The following is an 18,388-nucleotide window of genomic DNA, read 5'->3' as shown; positions in this document are numbered from 1 at the left end:
GCTTCAGTACAGCTTAGCAACTTGTGGATTTCCCAAGATATTTCAGTAAGACTAGAAGTTTACAACATACAATAATCTTGCTAAAGCAGAAACACGGAAAGCACCAGCTGCATGGCCACTATGCAGGAGTAGGTCAGGTTATGAGCCAGCTCATTCCAACTCAGCTTGTTATAGTCTGCTTGCCTGAGTTGCTAGGAATTCTCCCCATGTGCAGATTGAAATGCACAAAGGTACCAGGGCTTATCTTTGAGTGCCCCAAATCTATTGCTATTAATTCTGAGCAATGAATCAGTGCCATAAGACAACAGTTATCATGACGGATTATTACAAAATAAGTCAACAGGCAGCATCAGCACCTAAACCCCACGTTAACAGATTTATAAGAGAGCGTCCCCATTACCTGCCCTTCAGGTTCTCGAGCTCCCTGTGATGCAGCATGCTCCTCATGTGTTCGTCCATCTCCTTCAAAACAAAACAAAGCAGAGTAAACCCAGGGGACTGCTGGGGCTGTGGGGTCTGTCTGGGGGTAGGGAGGGTGGGTGGAGTTTCTCTGTAGATACTCAATAGTTTGGGTTACAGGGCTGGAAAATGGCTCAGTGGTTAAGAGCATCTGCTGCTCTTCCAAAGAACTTGAGTTCAGGTTCCAGCATGACAGGTGGCTGGTTCATTTCTACCTGTAATCCTGTGGGAGGCCAAGAGGGGATCCCACGCCCTTCTGGCATCACATATACAGTGCATACACACTTAAGACACATATATGGTCTGGGTTAAGAGTTAAAAACACTATTCTAAGAAAATTTGGATCCGAGGCTGGAGAGATGACTCAGCAGTTCACTGGCTGCTCTTCCGGAGGACCTGGGTTCAATTCCCGGCACCCACATCGCAGCTCACAACTGTCAGTAAATCCAATTCCAGGGGACTGACTCCCTCACACAGACATCATGTAGGCCAAACACCAAATGCACATATAATTAATTAATTAATTAAAAAATCAGATTCAAATTTCTTATATCAAACAATTTTTGTGATTACTCTTTTCAATTTAAAGCCAACATTGGGTCCACATTAAATAATTCTCTGGCTATACTTCATGCTTATTTTTATTTTGCGAGGTAGAGTCTCAGCCCAGGAAGGCCTTGAACTCCTTATGTAGCTGAGAATGACCTTGAATTTCTGGTTCTCTGACCTCCATCTCCAGTGCTAGGATTATAGGTGAACACCACCACAGCGGGCTCTGATTTTTTCAAAAGAAACTTTTGGTTATTTTCAGTAGATTAGGCTGGCCTCCAACTTGCATGTCTTGGGACTGATAACCCCTGGTGGTATGGTGGGTGGGATCTGGGGGCTCTGACCAAGCACTGAGATTGCAGCATGAACTCCACAGCCTAATCTACACAGGGAATTCTAGTTCATCCAGGACTACATAGAAAAACCTAAGGAGGGCTAGAGATGGCTCAGCAGTTAAGGGCACTGGCTGCTCTTCAGAGGTCCTGAGCTCAGTCCAGAACCACAGGGTGACTCACAGTCATCTATAATGAGATCTGCTGCCCTCTGCTGGTGTGCAGATGTTCATGCAGACAGAACACTGTAGACATAATAATCTTTTTTTTTTTAAGGAAAGCTGAAGGAGCCAGAAAAACAATGGCGGCCGTGCCTGATGACCTGAGTCTGACTGTGGAGGGCACGTGTGCACTGTGGTGCACGGTGCCTCAGTGCGCAATGCAGGTGTGTGGACACACACATAAAATATTTTTTAAAGGCTTTGAGATCACTTACCCTTTAAAACTATTCATGTTGGTGTGCATACATGCATGTAGACACATACAAACATAGGTGTGTGAGTGACTGTGGAGGTCAGAGGCCAATCAATGTTGGAAATCTTTCTCAATTGCTTTCTATCTCATTTTTAATTTTTAAAAAACTGTGTGTATATGAGTGTGCATGCACGTGAATGCAGGCGACCGCAGAGGCCAGAGGATCCCTTGAGCTGGACTTAAGATGCTTGTGAGCTGCCCAACATGGGTGCCAGAAACTGATCTTGGGTTCTCTGCAAGAACAGTATGTCCGTCCTTCCTTCCTTCCTATTTGTTCTGAGACAGGGTTTCTCTGTGTAGCCTTGGCTGTCCTGGACTTGCTTTGTAGACAAGGCTGGGCTCAGACTCAAAGATCCACCTGCCTCTACCTCCCCGAGTGCTGGCAGGACAGGCGTGTGCCACCATGCCCAGCCAGTATGCGCTCTGACCCGCTAAGCCATCTCTTCAGCCCCTCCCCTCACTGAAACAGTCTCTTGGTAAACTGGAAGCTTACCAGCTCAGCTCAGCCGGCTGGCCAGTGAGCAGAGCCCTGCCTGTTACGTGCCTATGCTGCACTTAGAGGTGTGTGTGCTGCTGCCGCTGGCCTTTCTTCCCTCATGTTTGCATGGAAACACTCTCCTGATGAGGCCATCTCAGTCCCTGCCTATACTTTACCCACATTCTTTCCCCAGTCAACCGCAGGTGTCCCAAGAATATACTACAACTCTTACTAAGGTTTGGCAGACCCTGACATGGAAACTGTTAACAAACATTTGTTGAGCAAATATGGCTGGCTACACTGATCATAGATAGGTATTAAAAACAAAGTCTCTCGCCAGGCAATGGTAGCATATGCCTTTAATCCCAGCACTTGGGAGGTAAAGGCAAATGGATCTCTGTGAATTCAAGGCCAGCCAGGACTTTAGAGCAAGTTCCAGGACAGCGAAGGCAGAGAAATCCTGTCTTGAGAAACCAAAAATAAAGTCTCTATCTTCCATTTGGACAGATAGCTCAGTGGTTTAAAAACAAAACAAAACAAAAAACTGGCTACTTTTCTAGACTCAGGTTCAATTGCCAGCAGCCATATGGCCACTCGCAACCATCTGTAACTGCAGTCCCCGAGGCTCTGATGCCATCTTCTGGCATCCTCGGGCACTGCGTGCACATGATATACATTCAGGTAGAACACGTAAATAAAATCTCAAAATTTTAAGAAGCAAACAAAGCCATCTCTATGGCAGTATAAGAAACCCTCACAGTGTAAGGGGCTGGAGGCAGCTCAGAGCACTGGCTGCTCTTGCAGAGGAGCCAGGTGTATTCCCAGCACCCACAGAGGAGCTCACAATTCTCCACAACTCCAGTTCTAGGAGATCTAGCTCTACCTTAATTACGTTTTTAATAAACAACAGAAACCCCATCACTGAGATGTAGCTGGGCACAAGGGCACACCTGTGGTTCTAGCCCACAGGAGGCCAACGCAGGTAGACTGGAGTTCAAGACTGCTTTGGTTATATCCCAGACTGAGACAAATGAGACCAAGACAAAGCAATTCAATCACTGTTCTACTTTGACTATCCACTTTTCAACTTCCCCAATGAATTTATTTGAGGAATAAACAAACAGCAAGACCCAAAGAAGAGAAAGGGCACATACATTTTTAAAGAGCTGTAAAGATCTTTACATAATTAGAGAATGGCTGTTTAAATATAAACAACTACAACTCAATTGCTATATACCACAGCCTGTGTTGACTCAAACACTTCTGCACTTAAATCACAAAATATCACTGAGTATTAACTTCATAAAGCTTGAAGGATGTAGAAAAGTTAACTCCTTCATTCACTGGGGATTTTTCAAGTGCTTATTATACCATACATACAGAGCTAGGCACTGAAGAAATAAATCTGAAAGATGCCTCTCTGATAATCAGTGGTCAAACTGGATCTCAAACCATGTTTGAGGAAACATGTTATACTGTCAGGACTCAATGCATTCCTTCATCATATATAGTCCACTGCTGCTTTATCTTCTACAGTGTGATGAAGGGGACAGCTGTTTCAAAACACTTCCTTTAAATGGTGATTTTACTGTCTATCTCTATAACAGCTTCATCTGGACAGAGCTTTACAAGTGACCCTTTCTAGCTGTAAGTGATTGCCATCAACTAGAACAACACATATCTGAAACTGAGTCAAGTTAAAGACAGAATATAGAATTTGAAACTCCATCCAAACCAGGCAAGGTAACACCCTATAATCTCAGTTCTCAAGAAAGAGGTAGGAGAAGCCCTGCAGATAAGTTTAAGGCCAGCCTGGTCTACACAGGAAGTTCCAAGCCAGCCAGTTACATAGTGAAATGCTCCAGAAAAAAAAAAAAAAAAATCAAATCAAATGAATAAATAAAAACTTGAAACAACTTCTGTTTTCAAAGCAAAATATAAAGGCAAGAAAGGGCCAAAAGTGAAAAATTGTAACCAATTTTCCTGAGCCACAAGTAAATCCTTTTAGTTTACCAAAGCTTGTTTTGAAGGTGGGCATGGATCCCGGCGCTCAGAGAGGGGGAGGCACAGACAGGTGGATCTGTGAGTTGGAGGGCAGCCTCGTCTACAAAGTGAGTTCCAGGACAGCCAGGGTGGTTATACAGAGAAACCCTATCTCAAAAACAAAAACAAAAAAAAAATCTTGTTTTGGGGGCCAGAAAGATGGCTCAGCAGTCAAGATCTCTGATTGCTCTTCCAGAAAACCCAAGTTCAGCTCCCAGCTACATGGCCACTTAGCGCTGCCTAAGTAACTCCAGTTCCAGAGGACTCAACACTCTCTTCTGACCTCACTGGTCACCAGGCATGTACGTCATGCATACACATACATGTAGGCAAAACACTCAAACACATAAAGTAAGCAAATAAAAAAATATAAGGGTTGCTTTTAAAGCTTATTTTAGGGGGGACTAGGAAGATGTCTAATTAAACAGGAGTACTTATTGCCCAAGAATGATGACCTGAACTTGAATTCCTGGCATCCACAGAAAAAAGCTCAGCCAGGGCGCATGAACCCTCACCTCCACTTGCACACGTAATGCATACAGTCCTCCTCTTCCCCACACGTGGTTTTCTTTTTTCCTCTGCACTACATGCTTGTAGATACTCAGAATACTGTCAACATTACCTGTGCTATACTACACCTTGTCTGCTGACAGTGTCCCTATCTAGAGCAGGCTGGCCTCAAACTCAAGATCCTCCTCGTCTGCTCTCAAGTGCTACGGCACACCTGGCTGCACTGTGCTTTTCTTGAGCTTGGACTCACACAAAAAGGAAGCGCACATGATACATGCAGTATCTATGGAACATCTGTGAATCTAAAAGCATATAATCTGGGACGGAGGATGTAACTCAGCATGGAGCCCCTGAGGTAGACGCCACAAAGCAAAGTTTCACAGGCTCATAAAATCGCAATTAACCTGAGCTGTAAGATATTTTCTCCTTAACTAGTTGCTAACTGAAGTTCTCTATATCGTGTACCCTTGAATACTGCAAATTCTGGGTAGATAATAATGCTATAGTTACTGGCCTTTTGAGACAGTAATGAAAAATCACTCATGGAATGAGACTGATTTAGACATTAAAAAAGAAAGAAAAAAAAAGCATAAATAAGATACTGTTAAGATGTTGCCCAGGGCTGGAGAGATGCTCAGAGGTTAAGAGCATTGGCCGCTCTTCCACAAGTCCCGAGTTCAATTCCCAGCACCCACACGGTGGCTCACAACCATCTAGAATGAGATCTCTTCTAGCGTGTAGTGTACATGCAGACAGAACATCGTATACATAATGAATAAATAAATAAATGGTGGGGATGAACTGCAGCTTACTTGGTAAGCTTGCCTAACATGCAGACTGTGGGTGTGTTCGCCAGCCCTGTATGAGCAGTGGAGCAGTGAAAGTCTTTAATCCTAGAGTTTGAGAGGAGAGGCAGGTAGCCTGCCAGCTGGAGGTCAGCGCACACAGAGAGTGACCTAGGGTTGCACAGCAGAACAAAAATGACATTTTAACAGTTAAAATCTCTAAATATCAAGTTTTAGCAATTTTTAAGACTTCTTCGGAAACCGGCCTTGAACCGTCAGATGCTCCCCCTCCACCGTTACCTTTTTTGAGCCATACACAATGTGGCACAATATGCATTTTCGTTCTCGTACCATAGTGACCAGATCCGAAGCAATCAATGTCAACCTGCAGAGAGGAAGTAACATTTAGTAACCTTTCCAGATATTGCCTTTGATTCACTTTTCACTCTGTCCCTCCCTCAATCTTCCTATCTCGGGAAGTATAAATTCCAGCTTTCCAGGTTCCAAGGTTAAAACTAACAAACTTTTGAATGTTATCCATTATTCCCCTATTATCCCACCCGGCAGATCCTGTCAATCATGCTGAAATATTTTCAACTCTCACCATTTGTCACTGCTGAGGCACCTATCTATCCTGGCACAGCCTCCTGTAAGTCCCCACTGCCATTATTACTCTCTTGTGGCTGTTTTTTGTTTGTTTTGTTTTTTCCCATCAAAACCATAGGGAAAGATTCTCAGAATAGGACTGGTTTAAAATTTAAGTTAGGCTAAGCATGGTGATACTTAATCTTAAACCTTTAATCCCAGCATTTGGGAGGCAGAGACAGGTGAGTTCCAGGCCAGCCAAGGTTACATAATCAGATCCTATGTCAAGTAAAAAATAAATAAATAAACTTTAGGTTATGTTACTTCTTTGCTTAGATAATTTTCTGTGCCTTCCCACATCAGAGAAAATTCTAGGTCCTTGCCATGCCAACTGAGCTGTTTCTTCTCTTTAGGTAATGACAACCATTTCCTGCTCTCAGTACTTGGACAAGTTCTGAAGCCAAGCTAGTAACTTAGAATCATCCATATAGCTTATTAATAAAAAGAGGGGGCTGGAGAGATGGCTCAGCGGTTAAGAGTAATGTCTGCTTTTCCAGAGGTCCCCAGTTCAATTCCCAGCAACCACAGGGTGGCTTACAATCATCTACACTGGCATCTGAAGCCCTTTTCCAGCATGCAGGTGTACATGCAGTCAGAGCACTCCTACATAAAATAAATCTTAAAAAAAAAAAAAAAAAAAAAAGAGGTAGCTATGTGCACAAAGAATAGATCTGCTCTAAGAATCTTCAGAGATCCCAGAACAAGTCATAGATAGATACATGTATCTAAAGATCTTAGGTCAAGTTCAAGGACAACTTGAGCTACCTAACATTGGAATCCACTTCAAATACCAACGGCAAAATATTCATTCCCCAAACATTCATCTTGTAGCACAAGTTAAAAACACTTGTTGGTGTCAGGAACTAATGGGTGGTGGTAGCGGGGCATGGCTTTAATCTCAGCACTTGGGAGGCAAAGGCAGATGGATCTCTGAGTTTCAGGCCAATCTGGTCTACAGAGCAAATTCCAGAACAGCCAGGGCTACACAGAGAAACCCTGTCTTAACAACAACAAAAACCAAACCAACAAACAAAAAAGACCAATTCTTGCAGGGGTGATGGTGAACTCCTTTAATCCCAGCACTTGGGACAGAATCAGGAAGATCTCTTTGAGTTCGAAGCCAATCTGATTGGTCTACAGAGTGTGAGTTTCAGGCAGCCAGGGCTGCATGAAAAACCCTGTCTCGAAAACCAAACCAAACTGTTCTCCAATTTTATTGTTAAGATAGCCTGAGAAGAAAACCCAGGTTGTCTAATGGTAGACCTCCTTAACCTCACCAAAGAGAGATCCTTATACACTGTACTCTCAGACATTCTGAACAATAAGCTTGGTAGAAATGAAGAAATTTTTATAAGTGAACTTTTATAAGTGAATGCAGATTCCCAGTGACAACATTATGCTGTAAAACACTGAAGATTTTAACTTTTTTGTGGGGTGACAATGACAAGAGGAGTAGTAATTAGGTTAAAATCCCTTTCTTGAATCCCACAGGCAATAAATTCCTGTCCTCTGACAGAAACCCTGACAGAAATGGATGGATTTCTAGTAAGCCACAGGACAATTTCTACCTCCACTCCTGGGCTGCCTGGATTGACCGACACTTCTGGGAGGGCCTCACTTTTGCAGAGTGAGTCTCACTAATAAGTCGCGGCCTCTAGCTAAGGAAGATGTTTTTCCTACACAGGGTGCCCATACAGGAGGGACACAGCTGGGAAGCCGAGACAGGACAGTCTCTAGAAGTCTGTGGGCCAGATAGTCTGGCTTATACAGCAAAGAGAACCTGTCTCAAACAGGAGGAAAGACAAGATCAATGTGGACAAGATGCCCTCAGACCTCCACATAAATGATGCCCACGCCACCACTCATGAGCAAGCACTCACACACAAATACCCTTTCTGAAAAAAGAACTTAAAGTCTTTCATGGATATTTATTTCTTCTACCTTACTTTAATGTAATTTTAATTTAAAATAAATTTAAATTCACTTTTAATTTCTGCTTCAAGTATTATAAAGCTAACAACACGGACAAACACATTTATGACTGTCTGCCTCTGATCTTTTGAAAGATGTTTAATTACATGTATTTGCGTGTCTGCTTGGGAGTATGTACATGTGAGTGCAAATGCCGGAAGAGGTTGTCAGTCTTTAGAGCTGGAGTTACATCTGATATGGGTGCTGGAAACCATATGTGGGTCTTCTGTAACAATCTTTGAAAACTGTTGGCCAATGTCAGCTCAACCACTCAGGATGTGAAATGCCAGCATGACTTTTAGCTGAGCAACCTTGGCCTAGCAGCACTTGGGATAGGAGTGGAAATGGGGTCCGCTGCAGATCTCAACATTCAGGTTAGCTCAGGTGGAGTCTTATCACCACCAGGCTGGCTGAGGTCTCTCTACACAGAGGGTTTTTGTCTTTCTGATCCCTGCCTCCCACCTCCCAAATGTTGGGATCACAGGAGTAATACCATGGTTGGCTTTAGACTTAATCTCTCTCTCTCTCTCTTTTTTTTTTTTTTTTAAGTGCTAGTTATGGTACCCAGGGCCACATGAATGCCAGGCACACATTCCACATTCTGCCGCTGGACTCTATCTCCAAAGATTAACGTGTAAACAGTTTCCCAAAAGGGCTTGAAAACATACAAACTGTGGGTGGCTTTTGTTTGTCTGCATTTTCTTTTTTGAGATAGAGTCTCAACATAGCCCAAACTGGCCTGGAACTCCCAATCCTCCTGCCCCTTACCTAAAATTACAGATGTGTGCCACCACATCTGGCTCCCTTAACCTCTGGCCAACAAATTTTAGGATGCATCCTGGGGCCATGGGAACCACTGGAAAATTTACAAGTAGATTTTTCCCTGGTCCTTGCAGGCAGGCTGAGGTCTAACCTAATCTAGTGGGTTCGGGAGGGAGGGGCTGGAGCAAATTTCACAAAGACAGCTATTTTATCAAAATGCCTTGGAATGTGGAAGAGAAATAAAGGAACCAAAGCTGACAGCAAGCAGCTCCTGAAGCATTGGTTATTGACCAAAAGCGCTCAGTGGTTATGAGCACTTACTATTCTAGCAGAGGACCCCAAAACCTGCAATTCCAGTTCCATGGGTATCCAACACCTCTGGCCTCCATAGGCACCTGTATTCATGTGTACATATCCATACTCAAATAAACTAAAAAAAAATAAAAGGTCCCAGGGCTGGCCCGAGAGATGGTTCAGGAGTTAAGAGGGTTAAAAGTACCAACTGTTGCTCCAGAGGACACGGGTTCAACTCCCAGCATCCACAAGACAGCTCACAAGTGGCTGTAACTCCAGTTCTAGGGATCTGATGGCCTCCTCTAGCATCTGTGGTGCCAGGCATGCATGTGGTACACAGACATACATGAAGGCAAAATACCCATAAGCTTAAAATTAAAGAAAATAAAGATTAAAAAAAGGTTCCAAGGGGCTGGAGAGATGGCTCAGCGGTTAAGAGCACTGACGGCTGTTCCAGAGGACCCGGGTTCAATTCTCAGCACCCACAGGTCAGCTCACAGACATAAATTCAGGCAACACACATAAAATAAAATTTAGAAAGCTTCCAACGTTTGTATTTTACACGGAGATGAAGTAGCTTTGACAGATATGCTACTCACTCTGTCATTAGGATTGAAACATTTGTCTTGATATCACTGGGAAAACTGGCCTTTTCCTCCTTCAACCTTATACGTATTTTCCACAACAATGCTCTCTGGTTGCTCACCTAATAGGGATAAACAGATATCTTGTCTGCTTCTCTACTTTATCATGTAATTTGGGTCAGAAAAAAACATTTTTGAGGTTATGAATATAGCTTCTGTCAAGTGCCTGCTTGTCGACTCTGCACCAAATTCTGGTTTTGATTCCTAGCACTACAAAACTATAGTGTGGGCTGAGGAAGCAGCTCAGTAGTAAAGGGTTTATCTAGTTAGTCGGCCACTTTTATTGCAAATATTCCCATGCCCCCTCATTCTTCCAAAAATGAAATGCAAACTATATTTCTGCCTTAGTCAGAATTCTATTATTGTGAAGAGACCAAAGCAGCTCTTACAAAAGAAAGCATGTAATTGAGAGGGTTTTGTTTACAGTTTAGAGTTAGTCCATCATCATCATTGCAGAAAGCATGGCGATAGGCAGGTGTGGTGCTGGAGAAGTAGCTAACAGCCAAACCTTGATCCACAAGCAAAAACAGAGATGGATGAGTGGAGCAGGGAGGAGGCCTCACCTGGTCTTTTGGAACCTCAAAGCCCACCCCCAAAGAGACACACTTCCTCCAACAACACCCCCTAATCCTGTTAAAAGTTCCATCCTCTGGTGACTAGGCATTCAAATGGCTCTGATAGGGCTATTCTAATTCAACCAGAACTTCCTACTTGCAAATTAAAATTTAAAACATCAGCAGGGCTGTTACAGAGAGAAACCTTGCCTGGGGGCGGGAAAGACCAAAACACATACACAAGCAAATACATGAATAGATAAAAAGTTTGAGGTGTTTGATCATAAATCAGGCATGGTAGCACACACTGGTAATCTCAGCAGCAGGGAACCTGAGGAAAGGGTCACAGGTGTGAGCTAGCTGTGTTACATAGTAAGACACTGTGTCCAAAAACAAACAATAGCACTCATATCCCAGTTTACAAAGTATGGTAGAAAAAGGACTGGCTAGAGAGACGGCTCAGAGGTTGGGAGCACTGGCTGCTCTTCTAGAGGTCCTGAGTTCAATTCCCAGCAACCACATGGTGGCTCATAACATTCTGTATTGAAATCTGATGCCCTCCTCTGAAGTGCAGGTGTGCATGACGGCAGAATACCATATACATGATAAATAAATCTTTTTTTTTTTTTTATAAAGCACAGCTTGATGACTCACACAAAACTTCATGGGTTTAGTCTAAGTAACGTTAATCTCAAGCTTCAATTTTCTTCTTTATACAGTAGTCCAGAATGAGGGAGGCAGAGGCAGGTGGATCTCTGTGAGTTCATCATCAGCTTGTCTAGACAGTAAATTTCAGGCCAACATGAGATACATAGTGAGACCCCACCAGATAGATAGATAGATAGATAGATAGATAGATAGATAGATAGATAGAAAGAAAGAAAGAAAGAAAGAAAGAAAGAAAGAAAGAAAGAAAGAAAGAAATAATATGGACGGGGGGGTGGACCTCAGTGATATAAAAAATTCTTGGGGCTGGAGAGATGGCTAGAAGTTAAGAACACTGACTGCTCTTCCAAATGTCCCGAGTTCAATTCCTAGCAACCACATAGTGGCTCATAACCATCTATAGTGATAAATGGTGCCCTCTTCTGGTGCCCAGGCAGAATATTGTATAAATAATAAATAAATCTTAAAAATAAACAAACCAAAAACAATGGAGACAGTGCCGCACAGAGATAGTAAAAGAACAACAAAACAATGACTGACTACGTTGGAGGCTAAATTCACCACTAAACCCACTAGTCAATCTCACTATCAGTGGGAACTACAGCAGACAGCATATGACATCACCAAAGTGTGTAGCTTGAATCCAGTAAGCACTGAACTCTAGTATCTAGTTGGTTGTAACCAGCTTAGTAATGTTCATCACAAGCCTGAGTCATCAGTTTTATCTACACAACTATCCAGGTCTCTTCAACAGATCAAAGGTGAAAAAGCAAGATAGGAAATTGCTTTATGTTAAAATAGACCTTAAGCTATACACTAGCCAAATGCAACACATAACCTCTGGAGACTGGATTAAACAAACACTGTTGGCTGGTGGCAAGCTCCCACGGTCCTAGTTACTCCCGAGGCACAGAATGAAAACAAATTCAAGGCCTGCCTGAGAAAGGCAGAGAGAACTACCCATCTCTCCAAAGGAGGAGGAAGGGGAGAAATGGAGAAAGTAGCTTGGGAAACTACATGTGTGCATACTCATGAACATGCAAAAACACACATGAACAAATGAACACACACAGTATTTTAAAAACAAAACAAAAGGACAAGCTGGGCATAGTGGTGTTGTTCATTTATAATTCCAGCACTTGGGAAGTGTAAAGACTGGAGAATGAAGACTGCGTTACTACACAGAGTTAGAGACCAGCCTTAGCTTCATGAACCCCTACTGGGACTGGGAATACAGCTCACTGGTAGCACGCTTGCTGAGCAAGGCGGGCCCTACATTTGGTTCCCAGCACCGCAAAACAAACAACAGTATAGCCAATTTTAGTAATATGTTAAAATTCAAGTGACAGGCTAGAGAGGTTAAGAGCGCTTCCTGCCCTTGCAAAGGACCTAGGACCTGTTCCCAACACCCATATGGTGCTCACAACCATCTGTAACTACAGTTCCAGGGCATCTGATGCCCTCTTCTGACCTCTGCAGGCACCAGGCACAAGTGTGGTACACAGACACACAAGCAGGCTAAACACCAATAAACAGAAAAAATACAAATTAAAAAACCTGCAACCAAACAAACAAAAAAACCTAATCAGACTGAGTTTATATTTTTCTGCTTGTTTATAACATTTTGTAATAAAAACATTAGGGTTAAACTGGGCATGGTGCATACGCCCTCAATCCCAAGATGGAGGCAATGGAATCTCTGTTAGCTGAAGCCAACCTGGTCTACAAAGCAAGTTCAAGGACAACCAGGGTGGTTACACAGAGAAGCCCTGCCTCAAAAAACAAACAGTTTAGGGCTGAAGGATGTAACTCAAGAGAATGCTTGTTTAGCTTGCAAAAAAACAGAAACAAACAAAACCCTCACAGACTGTGAAACCGAAATTCTAGAACCACTGAACAATAAACCCTCACTTGTATCTTCCATGCCCTACAAACATTCTCCACTTTCAGCTGATTCTGACTGCCTTCCACAGATACCGTCTCTATGTGCAAAACATGCATGTATACACGCACATACGCATGTACTCAAAGCTGCCACTACTACAGTAGGCACACCTTCTTGACACCATTACTTTCACACTGTATCTTGGAAGTCATTCAGTATTAGTACAGAGAGTTCGCTCGTTCTAATAAACGCAGATTTAACGCGTCCTCTGACGTACACCTGGGAGCTCGCGTTTCTTAATCTCTTTTGCATCACAACAACAAGAATAGACAGCAAGCTTTTAATGGTTAACTCTGCATCCTAGATGAACAGTCAGAATCAGGTAACTTGTCTGTTTAGGGCTCTTAGGCATTGGCACACATAAACTTCCCTTTCCGTAAGCTAGTTACAAAACACAAAGTATGTATGTATACGTCTCACTGAGTGATACCGAGTTTCAGAACCAAAGAGTCTGCCCCAAAACACTCAATGTTTCTTGCTTTTCCCATAGACTTGAATTTGTTCTAATCTAGATGAACAGTAACTATGTCCTTTTTCTTTTAAAAACACCTTCCTTTCTATCAAAGCAATTGGTTCTGAACTAGCTTGATGAAATTCCTTCACCCCTTTCCTCTCTTGGCTGTTTCGAAGCTCTCTTCAAAAATCTAACTCGACACTTTCTCTAGTTAAAAACTAAGGGCACATACCTGTAATCCCAGCACTGTGACCGAACTCAGGACCTCAAGTTTGAAGCCAGTCTGTGCTAGATTCCGTGTCAAAAATAAGAATCAAAACAAACTCTGTTTTCTAGACCAGAAGGGTTAACTTCAATTGGATTTCCAAAAGTAAGTGCTTACAATGTCTAACTTGGCAAAACAGAAAAAGTTTTGCTATCACCTTAGATGATGTTCAGAAAGTCCACAGCATGTAAACTTCAGTAAATCAACAGCAGCATCTCAGAACCTCATGTGAAAAGTGCTGCCAAAAAACATCTTATGTCTGTGACACACGCACTTGGTGCAAGCACAGTGTGCGAACTAGGCAAATCCTAGATGAATCTGATCATCCACTCTTTCATTTGGGCCAAACTCGAGAACAAAGTTACACTTCGAGATTTCCCCCATTGGGTTTTAGAACAGGATAGGACTCTTATTTAGTATTAAAAGGCATCTGTGACTCGAATCACCTCAATATAAACCCGTTATGGTGACTATCGCTCTAACTGCTAAGAGGAAAACTGTCTTATCTGGTTTCAAGTTGTTAAAACACACACACACACACACACACACACACACACACACACACACACACACTGAAATCTCTAACTTCCCCCAACAAGACGGCTTATTTCACTCTCAAAGATGACTACACCGAACAGACTTCGGTGGGAGGTGGGTACAAGAGTCTCCTCGCCACAATCACGCACTGAGATCGCGCTAAATACTAATCGTTCCACTAGTTGCTAGCACATAATAAGACTCGTCCCAAAAGCAGGAAAAAGAGGCGAGACGGCACTGGCCTGCAACCTGCAGCCTTTAAACCCCAGCCCAAGGCTGAGAGTCCTCCTAGACTCCAGGCCGACAGAGGTCAGGGCCTGGCCCGGAGGTCAAAGACTTAGAGCCACGCGTTCAGCCTGAGGGGCTTCGGGCAGAATCGGACCGCCCCTGCCAGAATCTGTGCCCAAGCCTGACGCACCGCTCGCCCATAAACCCCCAATCTACGCGGGTCAGAAGGGGCATCGTGGCTCGGACTGCGTGCAGGGGCAGCTCCACTACCTGCCCAAGGGGCAAACCATCCGACCCTCTGGCTCCGGTAAGCCCAACCATGCGGGGCCCTCCGTAGTACTCACACTCCCAGCCTGTCCTTCCTACGCCATCAGGCCGCCGAGGGCCGGGCGAGGGAGCTCCCAGACGCCCCCTTAGCCTCCGGTCCGGCGGCGGCCTGGGACCCGCTCCCCGCCGGGCACTGACGCCGCCGCCGCCGCCGCCGCCAGCGCGCAAGCGCACGCAGCCCGGCGCGCTCCCTCTCCCCCCTCCCCACCCTACCCAATCCGCCCCTTTCAACCATCTAGCTTTATTTGAACACAAGGAGTGAACAACGGACACCCAGGCAAGAGCTCTTACTCAAAACGCATGAAGAATCGAGGTAGGTCCCTGTGCACAAGCGGTGGGCTGCACCTCCCTTTCCATTCAGTATTTTTTTTTTTTTAAATAATCCTCCTAGCTCTTTCTGAATTTACCCTCACCCTACTTTCTAAATCCTCCACCGTAATCCGTGACACTGTCTTTACTAAATTTAAAGACTGTTCCTTCCTTTTGAAACTTTTGAACAGATAGTTCCCAAGTTAGGAATGGTAGCTCTGCTCATATTCTGGAGGTGGAGAGAGGAGGGTTAATTGGAGTTCAAAGCCACATAGTTCCTGGGCTCCAAGGTGAAACTGTTTCAACAAAAGACAGAACTAAATTTAAATCTTAGCCTAACTAGTAATAATTTATTTTTGTTTTGTTTTTCGAGACAAAGTTTCTCTGTGTAGCTCTGGCTATCCTTGAATTCACCAGGCTGCCCTCAAACTCAGAGATCTACCTTCCTCTGCCTCCAGAATGCTGGGATTAAATATGTGTGCCACCACTGCCCAGCAATAATGCTTTACTTTAGGTAAAGTGATGTTTTCTTGGAATGTCAGTTTTTAAAGTTAAAATTAGGATGTTTGATTTATTATTAAATTTGGAGCATTCCTGTTCTTCTGAGATCCTGTTATAGTGGCTATAATAAACAATTACATTACAGTTGATAAGTAGATGCTTCTCTATGTTTGAAACCGTTATAACAACTCCATTTAAGAAAACTATCAAAGCCTCAAATTAAAATAAATGGCTGCCTTAATTTATGTGTAAATTCAGATTCCTTCTAAAGGTTTAGGGAATGCTTCCTATTGTGTATTTGTGACATCACAAGACCTTGAATCATTCAAGATCTGCTAGGCTCATTCTACCTTCCTTTATAGTCAGGTTTGGAAGTGGTTTGCTCTGTAAGTTCAGAGCCATAGTCCAAGAGAAAGCCAATATAGGTAAGGACCGAAATAACCCCAGGTCAGGATCTCACAACTTTGAAACATTGACATTTTGGAGCAGATCACTGCTACCAGTTGCTGTCTAGCGCATTCCAACATAATGCTCCCCAAACTTGCCAGACCCTGCCCAGTGTTCCCTGGTTGAGAACTACAGTATTACATCCATCATCATCCCAACCCTAACTGAATTCAGCCGTGTATTTTCTTCCCCCCTGCCCTCAAGAAGTGATCTGAGAAAGAGTAAAAACAGGAACTGCCGAGATCTTTACTTCAGGTCTTAAACCGGCAGCTTATAATGCGTATCAGTCCTCCTCTTCCGTGGTCAGTTTAGTTTATCACATTCTACAAGAATACCCCAAAGCCTCTCAGCTTCCTTAAACTTGTATCCACCTTCCTAATCAGCAAAGGATCTGTCTCTGACTTCTCAAGAAAGTTAACTTCCTATTTCTAAACATACAGGCTTACAAATAAATTTTGTCATTATAATTGAGTGTATTCCTCTTTCCTCCAACTCTGTGTGGGTCGGTCTCTCTTCCATGAATGTTCTTTTTATCTCAGTGTTTTGAGTTATTTATTTTTACATATATATATATATATATATATATATATATATATATATAAAAATAAATCGGAGGACCTGCAACGGTGTGGACTTCAGGGATCAAAATTAGGTCCTCAGGCTTGATGGCAGGTCCTTTACTTGCTGAACCATCTTGCCAGCTTCAGTCCTATGCATTTTACTGTTTGTTTGTTTCTTTGTTTGTTTGAGGCAGAGTCTCAGGTAGTTAATGTTAGCTTCAAAATCACTGTATTATCAATGATGATTTTGTATTTCAAATCCACCTGTCTCAACCTCCTGATGCTGAGATTATAGGCTTGGGCATAGCATAGATCTCCCATCAGTGATTTGATTTTTAATTATATTTTATTTGTGTGGGTGTTTAGTCTGCATGAGTATCTGTGTACCATCCTCATACCTGGTGCCTGTAGAGGCCAGAGGAGGGTTTGGATCCCCTGGAACTGGAATTAAGACAGTTGTGAACTACCACATGAGGGTTGGAAACAGAATTTATGTCCTGTGGAAGAACAGCCATTTCTCCAGCCCACAATTTCATTTTTTTAAATTTATTTTTGAGACAAGGTATTACCATGTAGTTTTGGCTGACCTAGAACTATGTAGACCATGCTGGCCTCAAACTCACAAACATCCCCTTGCTTCCGCCTCCCCTGAGTGGTGGGATTAAAGGTGTCCATCAACTCCCATCATTGGTTTGAATAGTTAAGCTTTTACTGTATCAAGATCTTTAGCTAATCACACACTCTTTTATTTTTTTACTGTATGTCTTAGTTGGGTCCTTTTTTCCATACTCAAATTCTTCTATCTTAATTCTAACAAAATAAAAAGGAACAAAATGCACAATTCCTTTTTCTCAGACAAGGCCAAAGCGTCCAAAAACATTGTATGATGTCCCTATTTCTCTCCCCTCTCCAAACTATTATGTTTGTCAGCTATCACCAATCCCCTGTTATTCAAAAGCCATTTCTCAAGCTTCATTTTCTTTTATCTCTTAGGAAGAAGCTATCTCTTTGAAATAGTTTTTATTCCCTAGATGGCCAGCATTTTGGTTTACTCTTAGAGGTGCCTGGAAGAGTTCTTGTGGCAGGTGGTTTAAAACTCTTCAGTAACTCAACGGCCATAAAACGAATTCTAGGTTCATTATCCCAAAATGTATAAGACCTTTTAAGAGCTGGCTCTCTTCCTACCCTGCTGGAGATGGACTCTGGGCTAAAAGTGCTCCACCACGCCCCTCCACCCACTGATTACCCGTACTCTGAAATAGGATCTCACTAGGTCGTCAGTCTGGCTTTACATTCCAGAGTCTGGTCAGGTGATCTCCAACCTCAGCCTCCGATAGCCTGAGGACTACACGGTGTGAGCTACCACGCCTTCATCTTTCTCTTGACTCAAGAAAGTGAACTCCTAAACTTCTAACAAGAGTGAACTTCAAGAGACTTCCAGAAGGTGCCGCGTTCTTCTCGGCATCCGTTGTTCCCGCAGCCCGGAAAACTCTTATCTCATGGATTTCCGGAGGAACTCCTACTTATCCTTCGCGACTTTAAGAGTAACTTCCTGCGGCAACCCTACAGGCATTCCTCAAAATAAAAGGTTTTGTCCACCGTGGGCCGAAGGCGCCTCGGAATTTCTGTGCGCCGTATTCTGTTCACTG

General features: G+C 43.2%; 1 protein-coding gene across 3 annotated transcripts in view; it reads right to left on the bottom strand.

Moving 5' to 3' along the window:
* The window catches only part of Znf106 (zinc finger protein 106), a 56,054-nt gene extending 40,988 nt beyond the window's left edge, over positions 1 to 15,066 (bottom strand). For all 3 annotated transcript variants that reach the window (XM_055628738.1, XM_055628813.1, XM_055628900.1), the window contains exons 1-3: positions 14,940 to 15,066; positions 5,931 to 6,015; positions 401 to 462 (exon numbers count right to left, since the gene is read on the bottom strand). In XM_055628738.1, the coding sequence (XP_055484713.1) occupies positions 401 to 462; positions 5,931 to 5,984 (116 nt within the window). In that variant the 5' untranslated portion in view covers positions 5,985 to 6,015; positions 14,940 to 15,066. The remainder of the gene's footprint in view (positions 1 to 400; positions 463 to 5,930; positions 6,016 to 14,939) is intronic.
* Positions 15,067 to 18,388: the final 3,322 nt, after the last annotated feature.

This window comes from Psammomys obesus, unplaced genomic scaffold (assembly GCF_907164565.1).
Source record: "Psammomys obesus unplaced genomic scaffold, mPsaObe1.curated_primary_1811, whole genome shotgun sequence".
NCBI classification, from domain to species: Eukaryota; Metazoa; Chordata; class Mammalia; order Rodentia; family Muridae; genus Psammomys; species Psammomys obesus.
Note: the sequence above shows the minus strand (reverse complement) of the source record. Positions and strands in the feature narration are given on the sequence as shown.